Here is a 19418-nt window from a genome sequence, read left to right as displayed (position 1 = left end):
GGCTGCCCCACCCACCCCACCCTGTGCTCACATCCCCTCCTTCCCCCCACCACCCAAGGTAGGCAAGCTTGAGCAACCTCCCTTATGTCCCGTGACACTTGTGTTCTCTCAGTGGCAACTTTCAAAATTTACACAAGTCTTCAAAAGATGGAGCTAAGACCCATGGTCTAGAAAAAGCATATAATTAAGAACCAAGCCAGATTTTATGTTATGCTCTCAGCATCCTCATGTATAGAGAAAATGTGTAGACTGCAGCCCAACTCGAACATGACGTGCGAAACCTTCGAGGCCCAGACCTCCTTCACTTTTTAAGCCTTTCTTTCATCACCCACATGCCTCCTTTATCCTCACAGCCTTCCATGTACCCCAGCTCCAGCCACATCAAACCTCCTCTGAGCATCCTCACACCTCCTGGCTTTGTTTGTGTCCTTTCCCTTCCCAGAATGCCCTTTCCCATCTTAAGTCACATCTGCTTTTCCAAGATTCACTTCAAAAGTCAGTCCCTCTGAGAAGCATCTTCTGACCATTGCCATCCAGTACAGTTTATTCTTCTTCCTCCGTGCAACCCCGCATCCATGCACCATAATATTCATTACTTTTTAACATCTTTTGAGCGATATAATTTACATACCATACAATTCACTCATTTAAACTGTACAATTTAAGTGTAGTCAGAACTATGCAGCCATTACCACAATCTAATTTTAGCACATTTTTATCACTCCAAAAAGAAACCCTTGGCAATCTCTCAATTCCCTCCAATCCCTCCCCCTTTGGCTTCCTCCCCCTCTTCCCTCCTCAGCTCCCCCGAGCCCTAAGTAACCACTAATCTACTTACCGTTTCTATAGATGTGCATTTCATACAAATGGAATCGGATAATATGCGGTCTTTTGTGATTAGCTTCTTTCACTTAGCATAATGTTTTTGAGGCCCATCCATGTTTTAGAACATGTCAGTACTCGATTCCTTTTTATCTCCAGAAACTGTTTTATTGTATTGCTGTACCATATTTTGTTTATCCCTTCATCAGTGGATGAGCATTTGGGTTGTTTCCACTTTGGGGCTGTTGTGAATATTCATATACAAGTTTTTGTGCAGACAGATGCTTTCATTTCTCTTAGAAATGAGGTTTCCTACCTAGGAATAGATTTGCTGGGTCATATAATAACGCTATATTTAACATTTTGAGGAACTTCCAAGCTGTTTTCCAAAATGGCTACACCATCTTACATTCCCGCCAATAATTTATAAGGGTTTCCAGTTTCTCCATATCCTCATCAACACTTACGGTTGTCTGTCTTTTTTATGTTAGCCATGCTAGTGGGGGTGCGTCCATTGCATTTCTTGGAGGTGGTTTCCATGCCTCTCTCCCCTGATGTGGACAGAGTGGGTCTGGTCCTCTTCCCCCATACCAAGATCTCAAATGATTGCTGGTGCAGCACACGTGCTCACTGACTCCCTGTGGACTAAAATGAGGGCGTGAGTTGGGGAACCTGGGCTCCCCAGAGGACACAGCTTGCTGAGGTCTCACCAGGAGTTAGGGGCAGAGTTGACGCCCAGCCCAGTGCTCACTCCACTTGAGGACGGTGTTCTCAGCAGCTGCCTGGGGAGGAGTGAACACTCTAGACATTTCTTCCAGGAAAACCGCAAGCACTTACAGAACACATGTAAAGTGAACTGAAAAGTGCACTTGATCCTGGAGCACAGACGAATAACACAGCCTCTGTCTTCGTAGAGCTGAAAATCCAACACACAGGCAGGGAGTGAAACAAGAGGACCATGGCTGGGAAAGGACACAGCAGCCTGGGGTGCTCTGGGGCCCTGGGCAGCCAAGTCAGTGCCCCTTCAGACACAGTGGCTCCAGGACGCTGGGGCCTGCCTGCCAAACAGCTCTAAGAAGTTCAGTGTCCCCAAGGTCATTTGGAGGACAGAGTTTTCCCTTAACAGAAAAAAGGTTTTATATATTCCCTTTCAAGTGAAATAGTAAAGAAATCCATTTTTCAATTTTAAAATCTTCCTTTTTATACAAAACTTTCCAGTGACATTTTCCAATAACATTTTCCAATAATCATGGAATAGTGGTTGTTTAGATAAAACTTGGTAATGAGCTGCAGGTAAGCCCTTGGCTTGTTCCACACTGGTCTGCTCCTGGATTTTTCTCCAAGCTCTCACTACGCACAGGGACCAACAAGAAGCCAGGCCCAGCCGTGCTGCCCCGGACCCAGCCTGTATGCGCGTCTCTCTCTAGTTATTTGTCTCTATGGTGTTTCCAGCAGTGCCTCTGAGCTGTGTGACTTTGCCTTGGCCTTTTTAAAGTTTGTGATATCCACTTCCCAGCTGGGACACAGGTCAGGCAGCCCATGCCCTGATTTACAATTGGGAAAATGAAAGCACAGAGAAGGTAATTGATTTGTTTAGGGTCACGCAGCGTGTCGGGAACAGAGCTATGATTAGAGCTTTGAGCCTGCGGGATTCAGCTCATTACTGTGGGTTTAGGGCATTTCCCACCATTTGGGGGCTTGCCATTAATGGATTTTCAGGGCCAACTCCAAGCTTGAGGGCAGCCTGGTTCCAGTAAGGAGGGCGGGCACCTGAAGCCCAGAAGCCTTTTCAGCCAGACTTGAAAAGTTGTTCTGACCAGCTGTCAGAATGACCAATCCATCCTGGAGAACACCCCACCGAGCTCTTCGCTACAGAAGTCAGTTGATAGAAGGAAAGTCCAATTAGAAAGAGGGTTATTCTGATCTTTTTGCCACTCTGATCTTGGTTGTACTCTTGGTAAATATCCTTTTTCTTTTATGGGCACCCCTATTCTCTCAGCATTTAAGCTGTTTTCCCCATCACATTGGCTAATGTTGATTCTGGAAACCAACCCCATGAAGATAATAACAATAGTCATAGTAACAACTAACACTGAGAATTTTCTGTATGCTAGGAGCTCCTCTGAACACTCTTCATGCATTAACTTATTCCACCCTCACAGCAATCCTATTGCAACAATGCTATTGTGCCCATGATACAGATGAGGAACCTGGAGTCCATCAGCCTGCTGGCCAGTGGCTGAGCAGTGATTCAGATCCAGGCTGGCTTCAACTGCAAGCCGGACCCACTAGTTACATGAGTTTCTGGCAATTTCCAACACAACTCTCAGCACATATCCACGCAGGAAGAAGAGGCCAGGAAGAGGCAGGGAGGTCCAGAGCTCTTCTAGGGGTCACTCAGATCACTCGCCTCCACCCTCTAGGCCTCAGTTTCCTCATCAGTAATATGAGTTGGAACATGATGCTTGCTGAGGTGCTGTTGTCCATGATGTGTTAAAGATAATGCTCTTGACCTCATCTGGTCCTTCCCCAGGTGGTCTGGAACTTGTTGGAACATATTCTCTGAGCAGTAGTCATTTTAAGATTGGTGGGGATGTCCCCATAAGGATCACTAAACTTAAGCCGGGGTGTTCAACCATGGTTGAAATTCAGAGGGAAAAAGTAGGCTGTATCCTGACAACTCCCAGCCTCAACTCCCGACACTTTCCCCATACTCACACTAAGCTTCATTCAGATTTATCAGGCTCAACCTTGAGGGGCATTTCTGACTGAGACGAGTTGGGGACCTGAAATGGAGGTGGCACTGCTCTTGTCCTTCTCATCCAATCAGGAACGTGTCCATTCACATCCCATCCTCCAAGCCCACCACCATACACCATACACCTCTTTCTAATTAAACATAGCCAGTTCATGTCTACATCCCCGAATACAGACCCACTGAAGGGTGTCTTCAAGGTTCCTTCTGTGTTCTGAGCAATGGCCTTGAAGGCACGCAGTGTCCCAGAAAAGGGTCAGGTTGCCCCCCTTCATTCCTTGGGTGGGTGGTGGATTCACTCAGTGCTACAGGCAGCTTACTCCCCCTCCACGTACTCAATAATCTCATCTCTTTATTGGGATACTCTTCCTGTTGGGCGAAAACAGTCTGTTTGTTTGTTTTTTTAGGTTTATTTCTTTATTGTAAAATAAAACACGTTGGTTGTAAAATATTTGGAAAATCAAAAAGTACACGGGAGAAAATAACTATTGCCCCAAACCCTCCCTTTTAGACACTCAGAGATAACCATAATATTTTGATGTATTTCTTCTAGCATTTTCCCCATGACTCCATATTTTCAAGGAAATGTATAACACATATTTATCAAAAATGTTAACAGAGTTGTCACACAGGAAAGAAACGGAGTAGTGTCGTTTGGCCTGGAGTTTATACTTGGCAGCTCCTGCAGCTGCTACTGAGGTCACATCTCTGTGACCCGACCAATTTGTCTCTCTTAGAGTGGAATCAGGTGTCATAATTGCCGAATGTTGTGGGATTGACTGACCCACACATAGCCAATTTGGCCGTCTAGCCAACGAAGTACCTGGCTGCAGCCCAAGAAGAGGGTGGGTTATAGCAGTGCCTTTCAGATATTAAGGTGTCTGGGCGTCATGTGAAGAGCATTAAAAATGCAAATTCTGATTCAGTAGATGGGGGAAGGGAGGGGAGACCTGAGATTCTGCACAGCTCACAATTTCACTGGTGATGCAGGTGTGGCTGGCTCCTGGACCACATTCTAAGTGGAAGAGAGTTAGGGGACTGAAGAAAGTGAAAGTGTCAGCACTCACTCTTGCCCTCACGCTTTGCAACCTCATGGACTATAGCCTCCCAGGCTCCTCTGTCCATGGGATTCTCTGGGCAAGAATACTGGAGTGGGTAGCCATTTCCTCCTTCCCAACCCTGAGATCGACCAACTCCCATTTCATTCAGCAAGTAAGTATTGAGGCCCTGCAACATGCCAGGCGCTGAGTAGGTGCTTGAGATGGATGAGGTAACATAACACCTTAGATCCAACGCGGGGTGCCAACACTGCTCAGCAATGGTCTTAGCAGCAATTTTCCCACCCCAGCCTGATCCACCAAGGGCTTGATGCTGGCACCCACCCCACCATCTTCCTCAGGACTGGCTCCTGGCTGAGCACATGCTCTGATGTTCTTACAGCAGTAGAAACCCTCTCAGGACCACTGCCCACCCTTCAAGGTTTTAGTTGTCACATAAGTTGCCCTTTGACCTATTTTGGCCTATTTCATCTCCCTTTATTCAATCATCCAAAAAGAAAGGGGCTTCTGGCCTCAGCTCACCCTGGATCCTATGCCAAGTTAGGACAAGAATGGGCTTCCAGAAGGTGGAGAATGCCAATGGCTTTCCTCAATCCTGTCTCAGTGGAAGACCCAGGCATTTCCAGAGAGGAGCAGAGGGACCCATCTCTGGCCCCTAGGGCAGTGTTGGCAGTTTCAGATGTTGAGTTTCCCTTCCTAGATATGAATGATGATTCATAATGCCACCGCTGCTGTGTTTACAGAATGTTTCCATACTCTCTCTCTTACATTGTCCTCAAAACAGCCCTGTGAAATATGCACGACCTTACCCCACTTTACAGATGAGGGAAGGAAGTGACTTGTCTGAGGTCACTTACAGAAAGCAGAGGTTGGGACCAGAGCGCAGGTGTCTGGTGCTGATGAGGCACCAACACCAATAAGTCAGGCTAAGTTCTCTCCCTCCACTTATTGGAAGAGTGAGGAGGGGGCAATATGCTGTGCAGGACCCAGCTCAGCCCCGTGTCTTCCTTCTACCTGAAGCCCGTCGTTGCCTGCTGGAATTTTCTATCTTGGTCTTGGTTTAAGCATATGTGTGAAGGATGTTTTCTGGAAGGTCGCTTCCAGCTACCAGTTAGTTTTTGCTAAAGAAGTGAATGTGAAATTCCTTGAGGGGGGCATAAAAAATAAAATAGAAAGATCTCCTTTGCTTTTGGATTTTTAATCAGAGGAACATGTGGGGCTGCTGGGGTGGGGGGATGGTTTCTTCAGGGGGGTATAAATGGGAAGAGATGCTCAGAGTCAGTGACAGCCTGTTTTAATTTATAATTCTGCCTCTGTGTGAAATGCACAGAGAATCAGGGGAAAATGAGTAATAATTCACTAAGGTGCTGTCACAGCCAGGAAGTGTTAGGGCCCTCGTTGTCAGCCTGCTGCTGCCAAGAAGGCTGAGACAAAGAAAGGACACTGGAGGTGCTGGGCCCTGCTCGAGAGCTCCCGCATGGAAACAGGCCTGGCCGGGGTTGTTGGACACCATCAGGATAGTCGGGAAAACCCACTAGCTCCTCAGGGCTGAGAGCCTTCCAGCCATTCTATGAGCGAGCTGAAGCAAGGGAGCTCTCTCTACCCCTCTGCTCCTGTCCTTCTCCATGGGCCGTGGGGAAATATATGGTCTCTAGAACTGACGGTGGCCTCTTTAATGGGACCTGAGGTCGGGCTGATAAGGAGAGAAGTGCTAACAGGACCGTTTATGCTGAGCCAACAGATGATATAAAGAGGCCCCAGGGGCTGGGGTTGCTTAGTCAGGATAGGCTAGGTTATGCTGCAGTAATAAACCATCCCCAGATTCCAGTGGCTAAAAATAACATTTACGGTTCTTCCTGTCCACTGAGGGTTGGGGGGAGGGGCCTCTACCCCACAGGATCTCTCCTGCTGGCAGAAGCGCCATCTTCCTGCAGCAGCGCTCCCAGGAACGAGAATTCTCGTTGGTCACTTCAGCAGGAGAAGAGAGAGACTGAAATCTACACCAGGGCTTTTCACAGCCTCACTCCAGAGGAGATGCACATCACTTCCACTCACATGTCACTGGCCAGAACCAGCCATGGGGCTTCACTTAACTTCAAGGGGATTGGGAGACAAAGGGAAACAGATAGTTTTGAGCAGCATGTCTCTGCAGACAGAGGTGATTTGAGGGACCCAAACCAACCACCTCCCAGCCAACACTACCACTGCCACCACCACGCTGATCACTGGAAATGTACTTCAGTGATATATATATATATGTGTGTATATATATATATATATATGTATATATATATATATACACACACACACACACACACACACTGGCTTTTCTAGGGTCCTGTTCATGGTGGATCTGTGTGAAGAGCATAGAATTTACAAGCAGAAGAGGTAATTCCCTGGTGATCCAGGGGTTAAGAATCCGCTTGCCAGTGCCAGGGACACAGGTTGGATTCCTGGTCCAGGAAGATCCCACATGCTGTGGGGCAAGTGAGCCTGTGTGCCACAACTACTGGAGCCTGTATGCCCTTGAGCCTGTGCTCGGCAACAGGAGAAGCCACCACAATGAGAAGCCCGACTACTGCAACAAGGAGTAGCCCCTGCTCTCCACAATTAGAGAAAACCTGTGCACAGCAGCAAGCACCCAACACAGCCATAAATAAATAAATAAATAAAGCAGAAGCTGCTGCTGCTGCTAAGTCGCTTCAGTCATGTCCAACTCTGTGCGACCCCATAGACAGCAGCCCACCAGGCTCCGCTGTCCCTGGGATTCTCCAGGCCACAACACTGGAGTGGGTTGCCATTTCCTTCTCCAATGCATGAAAGTGAAAAGTGAAAGTGAGGTCCCTCAGTCGTGTCCGACTCTTCGTGACCCCATGCACTGCAGCCCACCAGGCTCCTCCATCCATGGGATTTTCCAGGCAAGAGTACTGGAGTGGGTTGCCATTGCCTTCTCTGAATAAGGCAGAAGAGCTGGGTTCAAATCCCAGCTGGGTTACTTGTTGACTCTGTGACCTTGGTCAAGTTGCTTAACATCGCTGAGCCTCTGCTTTCCCATATATAAAGCTGGGTTAACAATACCCCATGCTGTGAAGTTATTATTATTTTCAGAAGATCAGAAAACAGAAGACCAGCACATGTACAAGTTAGAGATTAGGCTTCTCTTCACTATGAGTGGCATTAGACACTGTGGGTCTGGTTAGGGAGCTGTTATTAAAGAGAATGGTCATGCCTGGCTAATTTTACTTGATGTTTTGGGTTTAGCAGTCCCGGCAATGACTGTGCCCCTCTGCTCTCCCTGCAGGTAAACTCCCTGATGGTTTTTACTGCGACTTCGAGGACGGCTTCTGCGGCTGGACCCAAACTTCACCATCACCCCACACGCCCCAGTGGCAAGTCCAGACCTTAAAGGATGCCCAGTTCCAAGACCACCAAGGTACCACCCTCTCTTCCCTTCCTTGGTGCCTACCTAGCCACACGACAGAATTGGGGCACCACCCTGAGCCACTGGACCTCTCCGCCTCTGCCCTGGGGTATGCCCACACAATTTCTTCAGACCCCCTTGGCATTAGAGTGATTAAATCAAGCCAAGGCTGATGTTACCTTTTGATCCTTTGATCCTTAAAATGAGAACTTTAATAAAAGATTAGCTAAAAAATAAGAACAATAACAATAGTAATAATCTGACAAGTTTGTTGAAACCTGCTGTGTATTAGGCACAGAACTCACTGAGAAATAAGGAAAACTGTTATTTTTCCTTATTGCACAATCTTTGCTTGGAAAGAGAGGAATTTTGTATAACGGACTCCAGCTGGAGCAAGTAAACACAGGGGAGCAGAGGGGAAGGGAGAGAGACCCCCTCCATCCTGCAGAGAGGTAGGAGACTTTATAACGTGGGAGACTGGGGCTCAGGGAGGTCCTCCTGTCATTTGCCCCAGGATCGTGCCTAGGAACTTTGCTGTATCTAGATCATTCCCTGGGGCCCAAATTCTTCAGCCAAACCCTACCACTACATCCAGCTGAAACTGGCAACTCCCACCCTTCCCACATCATAGCCCATCTTCTCACAGGCCCTGCTTGACTGCCAGGGGGGCATGGGGTCTCCACATACCCAAGAGATGCCCCCCACACTGGGCTGACTCCACACCTGGGAGTGCTGGCCTGGACATGGGGTCAGAGGTGGTCTGTGGGGTCAGTGTAGCTCCCAGAGCTGGTCCCCTAAAGAGGCCACACCATCCAGTCATGGGCCTCTCCTTGGCCTGTGCACCATGTGGGACTGAGCCTCATGTTCTCCAGGTTTTCTGGCCAGCGGATGAGGCACAGGCTGACCTGGGCTCCGGAGATGGGAGTAGACAGTGAAGGTTCTGAGACCATTGGAGGGCAAAGCACTGGCATGACTGGAAACGGGGGACAGGGGTGGACCTGGGGAAGTCCAGCATGTCTCAGGCTGCTCCTGGGCTATGAGCTAAAGCTGGTGGCCATGGGAGATCAGGGAATGCAGTAACCCAGATGTACGGTGCTGGAATGTCACAGGCTGTTTAGAACGAAGACCTCTGCACAAGCCTAGTCTCACAGTCAGTGATAAGCAGGCTATCTTACCCACTGGAAGCAGAAGCAACAGCGTCTTCAGTCCCGAGGCTAGAGAAGAATAATGCAGGGCCCGTTAACCTTGCGCCCCAAGGCCCTTCAGTGCACGAGAATGGTGCAGTTTTGACTCCTCTCCTCTCTGCCCAGGCCACGCGCTATTGCTCAGCATCACTGACGCCCCCACCTCTGAAAATGCCACAGTGACCAGCGCTACATTTCCTGCGCCCATGAAGAACTCTCCGTGTGAGGCAAGTCTTGGTGTTCCTCTAGTTCTCTGCCTGCTCCTCCCACTTCCGGGCACTTCCAGGTGAACGCGCACAGATGAGCAAAATAGACTGATGGTCAGGCTGCTGTTCTCCTGTGGGAGAACCAGAGGACCGTTTGTACCATTTTCTAGGCAGACAGTAGCTACCAACATGGTAAAGTCCCGTCTTTACCATGGCAGAGAATTTCACCTTAAACACCACACTCAGCTGCACCGAACTATTTGCAATAGAACTTTGATGGCAGCAAACCTCCAAAATATTTTCAAGACATAAGAGGTGATGGTAACAGCAACTTTCTACAGAATCCTTTTAAAAGATGTCGGTCTCTTACAATACATTTCAAAGTTTCAAAGCATCAACACTTTGACTTACATAAATATCATTAAGGCATCAATGACAGTTGGTGAAGTGCCTCCAGAGCCACTGGGCCAGACAGACAGTGAAGCTGTTACCCCTTCAGTGTGGGAGCTGAGGGCCTGGTGCCAGGATTCTTAGCCCAAGGTCATATTCTCTAGGGACCAGGAGATGAGCTTAGACCCCCAGGAAGGCCCAGTGATTAAGCTTATGGACTCTGGAATCAACTACCTGAGTCCAATCCAGGTTCCATCCCTGACTGGTGGTCTAATTTGTTGTATCCATTAATAACCTTTCAGTGCCTCAGTTTTCCCACCTGGAAAGTAGAGACTCAGAGTGCCTCACCAGGGAGGTGAAGCTTAAATAGGTTAATATTTGTAAAGGGCTTGTCATGCAGTCTAGTACAGAGTAAGGAGCACAAATATTAACCAACAGTGTCTGAAACTCTGTATAAATATGCAAAAAAGAATGGGGGCGGAGGAAAAGAACTTTAGCCAACAACCAGACTGTGCTTCTCCACGCCGGCCCAGCATTGCGACAGTACCGCGCACATTGTAGGAATTCAGGACTGAATTTAAATTTGGCCAGTCCTCTCTTTCTGGAACCTCACAGGAGAAATTCCTTCCTAGCTCCTTTCAGGAAGAGCTTTGTGCTCTCGGAGCAATTTGTTGCCTTTCAAGTTGTGGATATTGTGAAACTGACCACATTCACATCCCCTCAGCAGGCTGGTAGCAGTGCCTAGCAGGCGGGGCTTTGACCAGGAGAGGTGCAGGAAAGAGGTGATTTAGTCCCTGAATCCCGACTCTTGTGGCTCCATGGACTGTAACCCGCCACAGTTACCCATGTAATACCACAGTCTGTCCATGGTATTTCCTTGGCAAGAATACTGGAGTGGGTTGGATTTCCTGTACAGGCAAATCCAAGCCCTCTAGTCTTTTTGTGAAATAAAAACTCACAGACATAAAGCAAAGGAGAATGGAAAAGATAGATCAACGATGGTTTTTTAATCAGAAGAATGGTGGAACTAAGTCTGTCTTTACCCAGTAAGTTTGCAGCAGCCTTGCTCCTGATTAGCTTTTATATTGTCACTTGACATCTACCCTGTCACCCTCACCTTCTAGTGCATGTTTTACGTATCTCTGTGCACCACCTTAAATCCTTTCTGGAAGAAGTCAGGGCACAAATAAGTGGATTCATTATGTTAAATTGTATTTGAGAAACCGTGCTCTCCGCTGCAAATGGTGGAATTACTCAGTCATCGTTGATACTTCTCGGGTGTCTCAGAGCATCACCTAGAAAGGGAGGTTTCTTAAGAGGAAGTCTAAATGAGGAGAGGTGATTGGCCTGTCTGACAGGCAAGGGGAATCCTTAAAATCACTTCACCTTCAAATTTATTTTCCACTAGATTTAATGTGAGCCTGATTTCAAAAAAAAAAAGAAATGTCAAGGTAAAAATGATATTTTTCTAATACTTCATCATTTCTCTAATAACCTTTGGGTTGATCAATAGCTTAAACAGGTGTTTTGTTTTACTGGCCTATTTTATTATTCCCCCAGTCACATTTGCTCTGGGCGTTTTCTGCTATTTCCTGCCCTTTTCCAGAGCTTGGCTCAGCATGAGTGAAAGGAAGGCAGGGAGACCACTCCGTTTTCAGCTCACAGTTATTTCACATTCAGGGTTTCAGATCATTCATCTCAGGCTGCTGGGTCTTTGAATTCCCAATGTTGGAGAAATGTTTTCATCAGAAAAATAAATGGCCAAAATAGAAATATGCATTTCCAGGTTTGTAAGCCCTGCCATCTGTTTCCCTCGAATCCTAAATACAGAAGGCAGGAAGTTGATTTCCTTCTCCCAGGTTGGCTGAATGTCGTTGACAGAGAAACAGATGTTGCATTGCTGTGTGGGACTGTGTGAGGTTAACCTCCCTCCAACCCTAAAGGGGCCTCCACTGGCTATAGGGCCCCGGTGCAGGAAGGTGGACACTAGATAGAGCCATGGGTGGAAGTCTCTGGTGAGAGTCAGGCCCATGGGGACAGGCTGGAAGCACTGAGCTCCCAGCTGACACCCACCCCTGAGCATCTTCTCTAAACCCTAACAGTCCTGGTCCATGGCCTCTAGAGAGTTGAAGTAATTGCCGAATAACTTAAAATACTCTTGAGAAACTACAATCATCAGTGGATCCCAAAGGGAAACTGGTGTTGCCTTCAATGCATTTCCTTGAAAATCTGGCTACAAGCTACTGGTAGGTCTGTGTTTCTCCAGTTGCAGTCACTTGGAAAATATGACAAATGCAGATTCTTGGGCCCCACCCCAGATTTCCTGAATGACATCACTGACAAGGGCCCAGGAATCTGCATTTCCAAGCCCCACCATTGGTGATTTGGATGCACACTGAAACTTAAGAGTGACTATCCGTAGGCGTCCTTGCCTGTTGTGACCGAAATTCATTCTGAACCCAAGCTGAGAGCTATCCTCCGTTACCTGGGGTGCCAAAGATTATGATGTAACTTGCCTTTTTGGAAAGATGAGTCCGAGGAGGGATTAGAATTGACTGATGGGGTGGGGGACAGAGGTGGTGGAGACAGAAGGGGGAGCCACTCTGAGAGCCACGTGGATCTAGGTCAGTGGCCTACCGATGATGGAGACATACCCAGGTGTGTCTTTGTGCCAACCAGCTTCCAGGGCATTTCAGAAGCATGCCAGCTCTGGCCTCCTCCCCCCAGATCCCTGCAGCCACTGTCGCCAGGGCCTCTCTCCACTGCCTGGCCTTGGTGCAGACACTGCCGCCTCCATGGCTCTGCACGGTGGCATGTGGGGCATGAATATTTAAAGACCTCTGCCCAGCCCTGCCCCACTCTCCTACCCACAAACTACTCTCTGCAAGAAACTGAGGAGCCACTTAAAACACATTCAGATTTTATTTTATTTTAATTTTGCTGAGCTCCAGTTCAAATAATTAAAGTTGCCACTGGGGAGGAGAGCCTTGCCGTGGCTTTCATGCGCTTGCTTGCTGTCAGAACTGCTCGCGTCCCCCGGGTAGGGAGACACACTGGGATGTGTCTAGCATTGCAGCTGCTGGTAATAAAAAGGACGGGAGAGTGGCAGGGGCCGTCTCTGCCCCTCCCCCTGCCTTTCACACATCCTAGCAGACTGAATGTCTCAACAAGCCCCGTGTGGTTTGAAATTCTATTTTATTTGAATAGTCTGAGCTGTGACTAGAATATTTTAAACCATGTTCTCAGGACAGAACAAGGCCTGGGGGGGAGAAGGGGGGGAAGTGGGCTTCCTTCAATCTCTTTCCCCCTCCACAATGTAGAAGTAGTTTTCCTTCTATGAGCTGCAGAAACGAAAGGGACCCAGGAAGTGGGAGGTGACCCACTTAATTTGCGCTGACACCCTAGGGCAGGCCAGTTCCCTGCTACTGGTTTTCTGACCTTGCTGAAGCTGCAGCCACCTCTGTCCTCTCCATACACACATGTGCAAACACTCAGACACACACACCCTGGGGCTGGAACACACCTGGCCTTTCTGTCTCTGGCATCTGCCCTGTAGTGATAACAGCTTTGATTAGCGACTGGGAGCTGCTGAGACCAGGGCAGAAGGTGACCAGCGGGACTCCTCCATGTCGACATGGGCTATCTAATCCACAGGAAGGAGACCTCCATTCTGTCATTAAAACCAACGAATATGGCCAGAGGAAGGTGGGAGAGGAGTTCGGCCTCTGGAATTGGCCTCTGCTGTCCATTAAATTCTGTGCAAAGCCCCACTGGGAAGGAGACTCTTGTGGCAGGAAGCCAGGGAGTTTTTCAGCAAATTGCTCTCTGGTTGATATTGTAAGGCTTTCCAGACTGCTGGCACTTATTCCTGGACACAGAGCCCATCCTTCCTGGGGATTTGGCTGGTGAGATGCTCTCCAGCATCTCAGTGTAAACCCGCATCTCGGTGAGTGTCATCGCTCTGTGGATGGGCCTTAGTCAGGCTGGCCTCACTCCCTCCCCTTGGGCAAACAAATAGGACTTCCAGATAGGAAGAGGAAAGGAACTTTGAGACCCCTGGGTTTTAACAGTTTATTAATTCAACGGTAAAATCCCCCTTGGAATGGTCAAGAAAAGAAAAATAAGAGTAATCATAATTACTACAGGATGACTTGGGGCAAGGGAAAATACAAAAGCTGAGGGGCTCTTCCTTTGTCAACCCCACCAAACCCTCACAAGCAGGGGCTAAAGATGCTGAGAATATTCTATGTAGCTCACTTCCTGGAGAAGATCCTGTGTGTCAGGGGTTGCCACGCCCGAGATCTGGGTCAGGGTGCGTGCAGGGCGGCCCAGGGAAGAGAACAGCCCATCTCCGCAAGACAGGAAAGTAATGTCCCCAGTGTGCACAGCCAGTACATGCAAAATCAGGATCAAACTCAGGCCTTATGACTTGAGCCCTGTGCTCTTTCTGTCACATTACTCTGCCCCTGCCAGGGGCAGATGGTACCTTCTCAGCTTCCAGGGAGCTGACGTGGGCCTTGGAAGCATCCTTGAGGACTGGCATGGCTCCCACCTCACCCAGAGACCTCATCCTCCTCACCACGGGGTCCTCATCTCCAGAGACAGGGAGGAAAGTCATACCAACCATTTTGTGACAGACTAGTTACCTGCTTCATCTCTCCTCAAGCTGGGACTGGTCACTGGGTCTAATTCCTAAGCAACCAAGGGGACATTGCCGCTTACCCTTGGAACCCAGGTGTTGTTTGTGCCTTGTGTGTGCGTTGTTCCTAGCCTCACGTGCTCTCACTTATTTTAGCAAATCAGGAAGGAAAGGCTATTTCAAGAGGCCTCATGAGCTTGATCCTGAATAAAGCTGTTGTGTCCTGAATCCATCCCATCTTCTGCATTGAACCTGTGCCCGCCTTGGGGGAAGGAAAGTGCCCCTTGCCCTCTTCCTATTCACTGTCCTCCCCTGGGCCTCTGCAGAGTGTTGACTGGTAGAGGAACAAGCAGTTTCCTGCTGAGTCTACCTAGGACAGCCTTTGCCCCTGTGTGGCCAAGAGATGCTGCACAGATACCTTTGGTGACCATAGAGACCCTCTCTGTAAACAGTGAGGGCCCGGTGGCAAGCTCAGGGGCAGACTGCGGCAATACCCTCCCTAGATCCCTCCACTAACCTGAGTTGGACTGGATATCCAACTCCCATCTCTTCTAACACTGTAACGTCTGCTGCGGTGACAGAATGCTCACCAACTCAGCAGCAAATCCCTCTCATCTTTGGATAGTTCTAGGCTTCAGTGTTTGCCTAAATCAAGAGCAAATGCAGCTAGACTCACCAGGGCTTGTGTTCACACCCTCCTGTTCTCTGCACCCCTCCTCTTCTTGCTTTGGGGAGCCTTGAAGAAGCAGAGACAGAACTCCATGGTAGCTATGCAACACCCAGCTGGGTGGTCCATCCCTGCCCAGGACATCATGGTGGGCCCGGCAAGAAGCACAGTTTCCCTCTGGCTCCCGTGAGGTGATGCTGACATCTGAAGCAAGTCAGAGCAGCATGGTGGCCCCAGGCAACTGCCTCCCTCCTGTTCCATGGCCCAACAAGCATGACATCTCCTGTGTCTAGAGGAACCCAGCTGATCATTTGGGGCCAGAGCAAAAGGAGCATCATGAAGGCAGTGTGGTGTGGTGGTTGAAACAGCTCCTTGAGGTCCTGCAGTCCTTGGGAGAATCCTGCCACTTTCTAGCAGGGTGACCTTGGGCAAGTCACCTCATTTTTCCCAGCCTCAGTGTCCTCTGCAGGGCTGTTGGGAGAAACAAGTAGACAAGTTAGAAAAGCGCCCAGCCTGGATCTGGCCACAGCAGATGTTTAATAAGTGTGGTTTCTGCTTCTCCATTGCTGTGTGAATACATGTGTGCTAAGTTGTGTCTGACTCTTTGCGACCCCATGGACTGTAGCATGCCAGGCTCCTCTGTCCATGGGATTCTCCAGGCGAGAATACTGGAGTGGGTTGCCATTTCCTCCTCCAGGGGATCTCCCTGACCCAGGGATTGAACCCACGTCTCCTGCAGCTCCTGCACTGCAGGTAACTGCTGCTGTTACTATTAGTATCTGACTTTTGTGATGACTCCAAGATCAAAGGCTGGACCTGCTCTATCCGACGACCCTCAATCTGGCGAGTTAAGCGAGGGTCCTCACCCTCAGGACAAGAAGTGTGGCAGCTGCCAGGACAGGGCCAGAAAGGCAGCATGGCACTTGGCTGGGCTGGACGGACACACAGAAGGCTAGTGGGAGGTCCTCACTCAGGCGGTGAGCCAGCAAATGTTCCTCTCAAACCCACCATGTAACCAGCCAGGAGACAGACCACAGGAATCTGGGATCTTTTTAGAATGTTTATTCAGCAGAAAACTAAGAACACTGACTTCCAATATGACAGGTCCTGGTCTCCAAGTTACTTATGAATCACTTGGCTATGTTACAAAACGCAAGCCAAAATTCTTAACTAGAGCCCTCAAACACCCTAAATCTTTGTACTCCTAGGAGAAAGAAACCTTCCCTTAGTCTGGGGCTAAGGGAGAGACCCTTAATAACCATAAAGTAACTAAAGGAGTGCAGTACCCACCCCCCATCAAAGAAGGGGGATACGCTCTAAGACCACTAGCAGAGGCCTGGAACCACGGACAGTGCCAAACCCTGTATACCCTATATTTCTCCTATACTAGCAGCTGGGTATGTGTACAGCATCGACACAGTGGCCAAAGAGATGATTCATGTCTCAGGTGAGACAGAGGGGGTCAGCATGAGTTTTCATTGTTTCGAGCTGCTACTCAGAGTGGCACAGAATTTAAAACTTAAGAATTGTTTTTTTCTGGAATTTTCCATATAATAGTTTTGGACTGAAGTTGACCTCGGGAAACTGAAACTACAGACAGTGAAATGGCTGAGAAGAGGACTACTGTTTTTTTTTTAAACAGTGATCCCCTCCCATGTGGCTGGCACTGTGCTAAGAGACTTGTAAGGAATTGCTGCCCCATTTACTGAAGCAGAACCTGGGACTTCAAAAGCTTAAGTGACTTGCTAGTGACTTGCTATTAAGAGGCAGAACCAGGATTCAAAACAGGTCTGTCCAACTCCTAGGCCAGTCCTGCAAACACTCTTAATGTCCCTGGACTTGACTCAGGTCACCTGAGTGTGGGTCTCAACACTGCCATGTAATGAGCCATAGGACCTCAAGTCAGTCAGTGTCCCTAATTGGGAATAAAAATGCCTGTGTTACTTGCTGCGAGAATTAGATTCAAATGCAAAAACTCTTTGTATTCTCTTCAATCTTTTATGAATGGCAGCAATTATTACGATCCCTCTTCTTACTCTGCATAGGTGTGAAGAAGTCGCTGCTGACATAAATTCAGACAGGCTATATTCTTATTTCTCCTCTGAGTCAATTAGCAATGCAGGCAGCTTGGGAGCATTATTTTGCACAATGCCAATCATTAGCGCCAGGGGGATGTGCCCAACGAACCTGCTTCATCCTAATTAATTAATTAATTGTGCAGCCTCTCAATCGTGAGCATGGCCATGGTCCAGGATGAGCGCAAACAAGGTGACTCCTCATTGAGTCTCAAGGAGCCGACAAATACGGCCCTGCTGAGATCCGGGGCCCAAATCGTTCTTACCTTAGCACCTAGAGCCGGGAAGCCGCTGGAACCTAGCATTCTGCCACCACTTCCTGCGATGTGGTTGATGCTGCCAGAACACATACTAATGGGCTAAAGTAATCAACAGTCATTGTAATTACAGTCGGACATAATTAATTTAATACCTTTGAGTCATTCAAAATTAATACCTCAGCCATTACATGATGAAACTGAGGCATAGAAGAATTACTGTCAAGGCTCACGGGTGTGAATAAAAAACCTCCCGGGCACTTGGCAGATTTAGGTTTAGGTCCCATTCCAAGTCTATCTGTTAATCAAACGCCCTCGTGGCTCCCACTAGTGGCGATCATTCATGTGGCCAGGATGCATAGGGGCCAACCTGTTGAAAGCACAATCTCCCCAGGGAATAAATATACTCCCTGAGTGGCTATGGGTCCTGCAGACAACTGGAGATGCCTAAAGTCCATTCTTTTTCTTTTTTTTTCTTTTTTATCTCAGTTTTATTTATTCCTTTTTTTTTTTTTACTTTACAATATTGTGTTGGTTTTGCCATACATTGACATGAATCTGCCATGGGTGTACATGTGTTCCCCATCCTGAATCCCCCTCCCACCTCCCTCCCCATCCCATCCCTCTGGGTCATCCCAGTGCACCAGCCCCATGCACCCTGTCTCATACATCGAACCTGGACTGGCGATTCATTTCACCTTTGATAACATACATGTTTCAATGCCATTCTCCCATATCATCCCACCCTCACCCTCTCCCACAGAGTCCAAAAGACTGCTCAATACATCTGTGTCTCTTTTGCTCTTTTGCATATAGGGTTATTGTTACCATCTTTCTAAATTCCATATATATGCGTTAGTATACTGCATTGGTGTTTTTCTTTCTGGCTTACTTCACTCTGTATAATAGGCTCCAGTTTCATCCACCTCATTAGAACTGATTCTTTCTGATGGCTGTTTATGAAGATTGTAGGAGTTTCATTTCACTGAATCAATCCTGTTCCCCAGTATAAGGATTTCTAAAGCTATTTCTCAGCATCATCTCTATCACCCACAGGGAAACTGAGGCACAGAGGAGGCTGTCTGCTCAAGATCACCTCATTATAGTGTAACTCAAAAGAAAACATTGTTTTCTTCACATAGACTGGAAAGATAATCCTCCAGGGGACCCGGAAGATAAAATACTGGACTGAAAATTTTAATACAGCATCCTTCATCCTGTCCTATTCTGTTTGTGTGAGCTGTTTATTTCTAAACTTATTCCCTGCCTGCTTTTTCCAATACAGGAGGAAGGAACTAACATTGATAAATGTATTTGGTAAGTTGGGTACTGGGCTCACATAATCTTACTAAAGTCTCCCAGCAACTCTATAAGGAGAGTATGATTAGCCCCACTTCACAGATACAGACTGAGGCCCTGAGATTTGTTGTTGTTGCCGTTGTTCAGTCCCTAAGCTGTGTCCAACTCTTTGTCACCCCATAGACTGCAGCACACCAGGCTTCCCTGTCCTTTACTATCTCCCAGAGTTTGCTCAAATTCATGTCCATTAAGTCAGTGATGCTATCTAACCATCTCATCCTCTGCCACCCTTATCCATTTTTGCCTTCAATTTTTCCCAGCATCATGGTCTTTTCAAATGAGTCAGCTCTTTGCATCAGGTGGCCTAAGTATTGGAGCTTCAGCTTCAGCATCAATCCTCCCAATAAATATTCAGGGTTGATTTCCTTTAGGATTGACTGGTTGGATCTCCTTGCTGTCCAAGGGACTCTCAGGAGTCTTTTCCAGCACCACAGCTCAAAAGTATCAATTCTTTGGCATCCAGCCTTCTTTATGGTCCAACTCTCACATCCATACATGACTACTGGAAAAACCATAGCTTTGACCGTACAGACCTTTGTCGGCAATGTCTCTGCTTTTTAATACACTGTCTAGTTTGGTCATAGT

At 47.9% G+C, this 19418-nt stretch overlaps 1 protein-coding gene across 1 annotated transcript in view; it reads left to right on the top strand.

Moving 5' to 3' along the window:
* ALK (ALK receptor tyrosine kinase) overlaps positions 1 to 19418 on the top strand; it is a 741252-nt gene that overhangs the window by 614703 nt on the left and 107131 nt on the right. Inside the window, exons 7-8 of the mRNA XM_015093875.4 lie at positions 7937 to 8068; positions 9367 to 9467. Of these exons, the coding sequence (XP_014949361.3) occupies positions 7937 to 8068; positions 9367 to 9467 (233 nt within the window). The remainder of the gene's footprint in view (positions 1 to 7936; positions 8069 to 9366; positions 9468 to 19418) is intronic.

The sequence above is a fragment of the Ovis aries genome, chromosome 3 (assembly GCF_016772045.2).
Source record: "Ovis aries strain OAR_USU_Benz2616 breed Rambouillet chromosome 3, ARS-UI_Ramb_v3.0, whole genome shotgun sequence".
Lineage (NCBI taxonomy): Eukaryota > Metazoa > Chordata > Mammalia > Artiodactyla > Bovidae > Ovis > Ovis aries.
Note: the sequence above shows the minus strand (reverse complement) of the source record. Positions and strands in the feature narration are given on the sequence as shown.